Source organism: Pinus tabuliformis, chromosome 8, assembly GCF_031772625.1.
Source record: "Pinus tabuliformis cultivar Carrire ecotype Pingquan chromosome 8, CPIR1, whole genome shotgun sequence".
Classification (NCBI taxonomy): domain Eukaryota; kingdom Viridiplantae; phylum Streptophyta; class Pinopsida; order Pinales; family Pinaceae; genus Pinus; species Pinus tabuliformis.
The window spans coordinates 1,375,111,768-1,375,120,171 of NC_142294.1; the positions used below are offsets into that span (position 1 = coordinate 1,375,111,768).

The following is an 8,404-nucleotide window of genomic DNA, read 5'->3' on the forward strand; positions in this document are numbered from 1 at the left end:
AAACCCAAGAGTCCAACAACAGCCCTTTAATTGCTGGTTATTGTAATTTTACTTTGAGATATAATTGTTAAGTAATGCTCCAGAAACTTGGACACAATTCACACAATTGTTTCTGCTGAATTAAATTTTTAGTAGTCATCTCAAACGTTGGATTTGATTGAACTATTGACATTAGTATAGACTGATCATTGTGGAAACTGACCCAGGGTACCAATGTCCCCAGACACACCAACCAACCAAAGACAGAAATTAACCTTGTTTGGCACCTCGTTTTATTAATTCATATGGTAGATACATGTAGAAAGATGCACAAACTAGAGAGGACGAAACACGAAACTGTACTAGAAAGATGCGTTGAAAAAAAAGTTGTCAAGAATTGCGTTCTCAGTGTCACACAATAATTGATGAAGTTCTGCAATGGCAATCCTAATACAACAGGAGACTAAAGGAAGAAAACAAAGTCTAGGACCAATTGTTTGTTGATGACAGATACAATCCACAGTATACATCAGCTGTTGAAATCTCGAAGTAGGGAAATTTCAAGTGATGCCTGGGACTAAACAGAAGATATAATTGAATGAAGGAAAGAGATCATAAAATAAAGATTTTCTGTCTAACATATAAAGACAAAAAATTAATTAATCAGAAGCCAAAACGCTATGGAAAATCAAAAAATACAACTAACATAAAAATTCTATGGCCTTCATTCAGTATTGAGATGCTTGCATAAAGACAAAAAATTAATTAATCAGAAGCCAAAACGCTATGGAAAATCAAAAAATACAACTAACATAAAAATTCTATGGCCTTCATTCAGTATTGAGATGCTTGCATCCGTGCTTCCTCCTCTGCTCGATGCCAAGCAGCCTTGATGAGAAAAAAGAAAACTTCATTACTATGGAAAATGATAACTAGCTAGAAAACCTCACAATTGATCAAAATTGAACAAAAGTCAGTGTCCTTTACTGGACTAGACGAAAATTACCTTGTCAGCCTCAAGTTGAGACATGTGACGCCTCAGAGAATTGCCCAGACTGGAGCCTCCCCATGCCTCTTGTATTTCTTGAGCTCTAGCATTCCTGTGCCTTTGCAAGACACTGCCTCCAGCTACATTTGCCATTGTTGTCTGCTGCTTCTCAATCTCTATCTTAGACATCTCTCCAACAATGGGCCCACATAGATCATTATGAGAAGGATGGACTACTTGATCCTGTTCAATAAATGACAGTAAAATATCAGTATGTTCAGTTTGTCTCATTGCAATTCGATTGACTGTACTTGCACATTTAGTTAAAGAACTTACCCTAGTCTGAGACTTTGAACTCCGTGGCAGAATTTCAGAACCTTTTGATGATTCTCTCTGCTTCTCCTTCTCAAGCCGAGAGAGATGCTTAACCAAGACCTTATCTAAACTCTCAATACTACCCTCATCACTTTGGCATCGATTTCTTGGAACCCTTTGAAATGTCTCTTGTGCTGCTGCCATATTTTTCTCCTTCTCCAGTCGAGAGACGTGCTTCACCAAAACCTTATCTAAACTATCTTCATTCTTTGCATCACACTCACGTTGGCCTTTCTGTACCCTCTCAGATGCTTCTTGCACTGCTTGTATTTTTGCTTTTTCCAGCTTAGAGACATGTTTCACCAAGACATTTTCTAAACTCTCTCCGGTAACATCATAGTGATTCAGACTTCTTTGTACCCCCTGAAATGATTCCTTTTCCGATGCTAATGCTGCCAGTTTCTCCTTCTCCAATTTTGATACATGCTTGACTAAGATATTTTCTAAACTCTCTCCATCCTTCCTGTCACAGCGATTCTGACTTCTTTGCACCCTCTGAAATGATTCTTTATCAGATGGTAATGCTGCCAGTCTCTCCTTCTCCAATTTTGATATATGTTTGACCAATACCTTATCCAAACTATCCTCAACTGTATCATGCGGTTGATGTTTTCTGTCTACATTCTGCACTGAATTTGTTGTCAATGCTGCTGATGCTGCCATTTTTTCCTTCTCAAGCTTTGAGATATGCTTAACTAAGACTTTATCCAAACTTTCGTCATCCTTCACATAATGGTGTTGTTTTATTCTTTGCACACCAGTAGATGCTTCATTGGACAATACTGCTGCTGCCAATTTCTCTTTCTCGAGCTTTGAAATATGCTTGACTAAGTCTTTCTCCAAACTCTCCACACAATGAAGCTGTTTCTTTCGCTGTGGACTACCAAATGCTTCATTTGACATTGCTGCTGCTGCCAACTTCTCTTTCTCAAGTTTTGAGACACGTTTGACCAAAATCTTACCTAGACCTTCCTTACTATTTTCATTATTGTGGTTTTTCTTTCTCTGCACTGGCTCAACAACGTCGGAGGCATTCTTCACTGCAAGAATCTCTTGTTCAAGCTCAGTTACATGCTCCAGGGGAATAGTACTGAGGTCACCATCCAGGCTGTTGATGTTCAGAATATCAAATTTACTCTTCATTTCGAGTGTCTTATTCTCAGTTGAATATATATTTGTATCTCTGTTCTCTTTGTCATATTCAGTGTCAATACCATCTACTGGATTCAAATCAATTTCCATGCTTTGTTTCTTGGACAATCCTGATTTTGGCTGATGCATCTTTGTATATTTTTCTCCTGTGGGAATTAACTGTTCTCTTTCTGGCACATGGATCTTTTCAACCAAGATTGCATCCAAACCTTCAGCATTGTGCTGTTCTGATTCTGCTAGTTTTGCTGGTTTTTCTGATACATGGATCATTAGTTCAGCATGCTTTACGATTTTTCTGCCAAGCTCAGAATTCGTTCCAAAATAATTATCCTTTGTTGAATCTTCAAACAAACTTTCACCATCCTCTTGCAGTTCTCTTAAATTTCTAATGTCTTCAGACTTTATAGCTTTTGCCAACCTTTTCGCTTCCTGAACTTCCTTCTCCAATTTTGAAACATGTTTTACAAGTATGCTTCCAAGATCGGGGAAAATTTCAGAAGTGGGTTCTCTTCTGTTATTTCCAGGCACAGCCACAACCTTAGATGCAGCAGCAACAGCAGCAGCCTTTTCTGCCTCCAGCCGAGAAATGTGTTTAACCAAGATATCTCCTAGACCCTCAGAACTGCACTTGCCATTAAGTTCTTGCTCCTTGTTATCCTCCTTAAGCATAGCACTTAGACCACGGGTCGCGACAATCATGGCAAGAGAGACAAGCTCCTCTTCTTTTAGAAGCTTTAATCTCCCAAGCATTAAGTCAATAAGCTCTTCAGAAACTAGAATTTCTTTTGCAGGTTGTCTGTTAGATTGGTAACTTTTAGGACAGTCTCTATGTTTTTGAACCAGTCCCTTTGTTGCATTCTTCCTAATCTGGATACAGTTTGTCTCAGCAGCAGTAGTATCTGCATTTCTTTCCAACTCAGAGTCAGTCTGATGTTCGCCTTCAGTCTGAGCTTCACTTTCGGAACATGCTTCAGAAGAGAAATCTTTACTTTCTGAATCGTTGTTGAACTTAACAGCATTTTCATCTAGGTTCATGCTTGCACTTTTACATGCATCATGATTAGCATTAAATATGTCTTTTATGGAGGAAGATGGAAGATGAGCCAAACGGAAAAATGCTATTTTCACAGCTTCCGCAACTTCCTTTTCCACTTCAAAAGCTGTTTCCAATGATGCAGAGACAGTATGCGTTGATCTTCCATCAGTAGTTGAGGTCTCAATTTCCAAAGAGTGCTTGGAATCCCCAGGATTGTTATCAATTATCACTCGGACGGCTGCTGCAGAATCAAAAGCTTCTGCTGCCTTTTGTTCAGCTTTCTTCAGTTCTACTTCAGCTAATGTACATTGAATTCTGAACAGAAAATACAAGTAACATATGGCTGAAATGTAAGGAAAGCAGTGGTGATAGAGAATTGAAGGAAAAAAAATATAGACAGGGTGTCAAGGGCTACAACCTAGCTGCCTTGAGAATTCGGCACCAGGATGCTTCCACCAATGCAACTTTACGAGCCTCCATAGCTACTCTTGCTGCAGTTTGTGCTGCTAGCTTCTCTCTTTCTATCCTAGGTAAATGTGGATTTGAATCACCCAATGTCTCGTCAAGTGTGGCATTTGTACCTTCCTTTTCCTGTGTTCAAATTTTGAAAATTTGTGATGTCGTTGAGATGCGAGAGAGACTCAGATGAGGGTTGTATTGGCATGCAACTAAACATATCATTTTAAGAGTAAATGTAGTGGATCATTAAAAACATCATAACTAGGACATTAAAATTTTTGGAGGGTATGAAGTGCAGACTTATATACCTGAAGCATTCTTATCTTCCGCTCTAGATACGATTCTGTCCTCTTTCGTGGGAACCAATTCAATGGAGACTTAACCATAGACAAACTTGTTTGGGTGCTTGGGGTTATGCCATCCTCAGCCTTTATGACATTGTTACGCCTTTCTACACTGTCTTTGTTGGACACCTGTATTCATACACCAATTCCCATGTTTTCAATGTTAGAACATTCTTGAACCTAACTGATCATTTTGATTGAATCCAGGGAATCTGAATGCTTCCTTAATTTCATCACTTTATATGCAACACACCTTATTTTATTACAAAATGGTCAGCATGGAGACTTTTATGTTCAGAATAAGGACAATGGAACATTGCCCATTTTCAGTTGTACTGATGAAATCAAGGTCCTGCTTAACATAATGTGGACTCTGTTTGAACAATAAGATCCATGCAACTAGTGAACTTGAAATTATGCCAGGAAGGATCTTCTGAGATGACAGATTGAGAAACATAAACAAAAGAAGAAACAGAAGAGCTCATCTGAATAGATTCAGACTGAGAACCTACACACCCAAAGTCTTGTACTAAATTTGCCTCAGTCTGTCCTATGATTATCTCATCTACATCTAAGAAAATTAAGATAAATCTGACACCTTAGTCGAACATCCTACTAGATTCCATGTATTAGAATGTTCAATGAAGAATGATCACATTGATAAGTGAGTTGGCACTATCTTTCCCAAAATATCGAGCTTTAATACCAGCCTTTGAACGCTTCACCAACAATCTAATTACAGATGAAAAATTCTCTGCTAGAAAAATTGCAGGCATTTAGAAGTGACTGGTAAAAAGAAAATAATAAAAGCTTGGTATCTTGAATGATTCTCATAATGAATTCTTCAGATAAAAAGTAAACGAATAACTATCAGGTTTCACAGTCAGGTGTAAATAAGTTTGAAGGTGAATGTGAACTTCCAAAGAGTTGAAAGAAAACAATTCATATCTACCAGAACTCTCTCCTAAAATCAACTAGAATACAAATACCTTAAAAGCCTATAGAACATTTCTGGGCTGGTCTTTCAGTATTTCAAGCAGAAAAAGAGAATTCAAGTCTGCTTAGCCTTGCCATCCGGGTTTCCTGATGCCATATATTTTGTCCCTGTGAATTGGGTTCATAGGAGTTGAGACGGTTTCAAAAGATTTAAGAAAAAAAAACAATTTGTATCTCCCAGAACCAAGTTGATAGTGTAACGACATTAACGTATGACCACTTTTGCAAATAATGTTACAGGGAGACATCAGAGATATTTCCAACACTGAAGAGTATAAGAGGCTTCTATATTTGGAATTTGAACCAGAACTGGCACCTAAAGTAACCTAGAATGTAAACACTTTAAGCTTTATAGAACATTTTGGGCTGGTCCTTCAATAGTTCAAGAAGAAAAGGGAATTCGAGTATGCTCAACATTGCCACCAGCGGGGTTCCTTGTTGGCAGGTATCGACACATTAGCATCATAGTTTGTCCCAGTAAATTGAGTTCACGGGAAGTGAAACCATTTCCACCAGTAAGAATTCCTACTCCCCAACCTCTAGACCTGCATATGACTATAAGAGGGTTCTATATTTGAAATTTGAACCAGAACTGTCACCTGAAATAAACTAGAATGTAAACACTTCAAGCTTTATCGAACATTTTGGTCTGCCCCTTCAATAATTCAAGAAGAAAATGATAATTCGAGTCTGCTTAAGCCTTGCCACCAGCGGGGTTCCTTGTTGTCAGGTATCAATGCATTGGCACCGTAGTCTGTCCCAGTGAATTGAGCTCAGGGGAGTTGAAACCATTTCCACCAATAAGAATTCCTACTCCCCAGCCTCTAGACCTGCATATGACTATAAGAGGCTTCTATATTTGGAATTTGAACCAGAACTGTCAACTAAAATAATCTAGAACGTAAACACTTCAAGCTTTATAGAACATTATGGGCTGGTCCTTCAATAATTCAAGAAGAAAAAGAGAATTCAAGTCTGCTTAGCCTTGCCACCAGTGGGGTTCCTTCTTGTTAGGTATCAATGCATTGGCATCATAGTCTGTCCCAGTGAATTGAGTTCACGAGAGTCGAAAACATTTCTACCAGTAAGAATTCCTACTCCCCAACCTCTAGACCAAGGTAACTTCAATGAATATCAAACTTCGGGGGATTTGTTGCTTGTTACTAGTTAGAGAAAAATATTTAGAGTATACACTGAATTGCAGAAGTATTCCAGAACAGCAACTAAATTTCAGATCCTTGTTCCCAGATAAAGAAATCCTATTGCTACTCTTTATGTTTTTCAAAAGGACAAGACAACGCAAGGACTTCGCTAGCCTAAGTATGGAAATATGTGAGCAATGAAGCAGATTTGTTCCAGTTTAGTAATCGACCACTGTGAACATAACCAAAAAACTCATGACATTTCTTGGCAACACATTTCCCAATCATATAGGGAGCTTGATTTCCAGGAACATGAGCTCTCCTCCTATGGAATTGGGTCTTATGGTGACATCATGTTAATGGGAAGAACTCTCTAACACTAACAGGTTCATTTTTCCGGAGAACTCTGAACCCAGGTTGTACTATCATAGCTCTGTTTCCTCGTGGATGCATGTCAACATAAGGAAGAGAATGCTGAACTAGAACAATGTTTCTAAGAAATAAAATTTATTATCTACATGGTATATTGTTTAAGTAAAAAACCCTAACAATTCAGCACCTATCCATGTTATAAATAGTCAAGGTCCTATACAAATGAACGAGTGAAGTCCGGAACGTAAAATAAAGATACTGAGAGCGCAAAAAGAAAGTTAGTTACCTTTGTGCTTGGCATCAGGTTTATCATTCGTTCCTGGCGCGCAGGGGAAGCCGAGCAGGATAAGTGAGTGCTCGAACTGCTGGATTCTTCAGAGAGTGGTCGAACTATTATCTACATGGTAAATTGTAATTAAGCACATATCTATGTTATAAGACAGCCAAGGTCCTATGCAAATTGAACTGCTGAATTTCAGACCCTAACAAATGAAATAACATACTGAGAAAGCAAGAAGAAAGTCAGTTACATTTGTGCTGGGCATCAGGGTTATAATTTCTTCATGATGTGCAGGGGAAGCAGGGCAGGATGAAAGAGTACTCGAACTGTGAGATTCTTCTGTTCTGCTGCAAGCAAATGTAGCACTTCCCAACTCCATTCTGAAAGAGTTCATCATTCTGAGTCAGCCCAAAAGCAGGGTTCAATGCATACAAGTTGATTACAGAGGATTATATAAAAAACAGAGAAACAAAAGGAATATTCAAATGCCCTAATTGAATAAATGCAGGCAACCCAATAATGTAATGGAAGAAAAATTTCACACCAAATACATAATCAATACTAAAAAATATTCGGGATTCATACACACCCTTGTGGTGGGAGTGTGTAAGGAAGCTTTTAAGCAAACGTCCAGAAGGTCAGTTCAGTCTGAACACTCCTATCAATCTATCTGTAATTTTCTTTCTTAAGATAATGGATTGACGATGTCCAGAGCACCTTAAAACTATTTTTACACAGAAAAAGTGAGCTATATATTTCTTGAGGAATCGAGGATACAAGGACAATATTGATCGATTGCAAGTGAGGATTACTGCGCTTTGTAACATTAGTTTGCAGCACGATCATATGTTTATAAATTCGAAGGATAGTTAACCGTTGGAGTATCCAACGTTCGGAAAACAGTATAACGTGGGTAATAATGGAATTGGCGAGGCCCGCTATCAACGTGTGAGCAGGGTTAGTGGGTTTCCCCTATTCTAACGCTATGGTCCAATTTGGTGGAGTCAAAGCATTATTGCAGAACGAGATTCCCATTTGGCACCATAGTTGAAGATCCTTTTTGAAGATTTGACCACCCAGAGATTTTCCCTAGAAAAGAGGCAGAGGGTTAGTTGACTACACCGTGACTAAATTGACCGTTCATTTATCCCACATCTCATCTGTCTGATATTTTGGGATTATCTTATTTAAACGGTTTTTGGGTTTGCCTTTAAAAAAAAGGTTTTAAGCTTTTTCTCCCATTAAAATAATAATAAATATTAAAATGGGAGCAGGCAATTT

The 8,404-nt window shown here is 38.3% G+C and overlaps 1 protein-coding gene across 1 annotated transcript; it reads right to left on the reverse strand.

Annotated features, from left to right (window-relative positions):
• Positions 1 to 357: 357 nt before the first annotated feature.
• LOC149240623 (myosin-2 heavy chain-like protein) lies at positions 358 to 8,174 on the reverse strand. The gene is made up of 8 exons (XM_089373769.1): positions 7,713 to 8,174; positions 7,374 to 7,503; positions 7,130 to 7,240; positions 4,298 to 4,462; positions 3,949 to 4,121; positions 1,304 to 3,845; positions 986 to 1,210; positions 358 to 867 (listed from the first exon to the last, which is right to left on the reverse strand). Exons 2-8 carry the CDS (start codon positions 7,500 to 7,502, stop codon positions 814 to 816), a joined length of 3,399 nt encoding a protein of 1,132 aa, XP_089229895.1. The 5' UTR covers position 7,503; positions 7,713 to 8,174; the 3' UTR covers positions 358 to 813.
• Between the last annotated feature and the right edge of the window lie 230 nt (positions 8,175 to 8,404).

Coding starts and splice junctions, on each gene's coding strand:
- LOC149240623 (XM_089373769.1), bottom strand. CDS start 7,502: ATGGAGTTGGGAAGTGCTACATTTGCTTGCAGCAGAACAGAAGAATCT. Junction 1,211..1,303: donor GTTCAAAGTCTCAGACTAGG/GTAAGTTCTTTA, acceptor TTTATTGAACAG/GATCAAGTAGTCCATCCTTC. Junction 868..985: donor CTCAACTTGAGGCTGACAAG/GTAATTTTCGTC, acceptor TTTCTCATCAAG/GCTGCTTGGCATCGAGCAGA.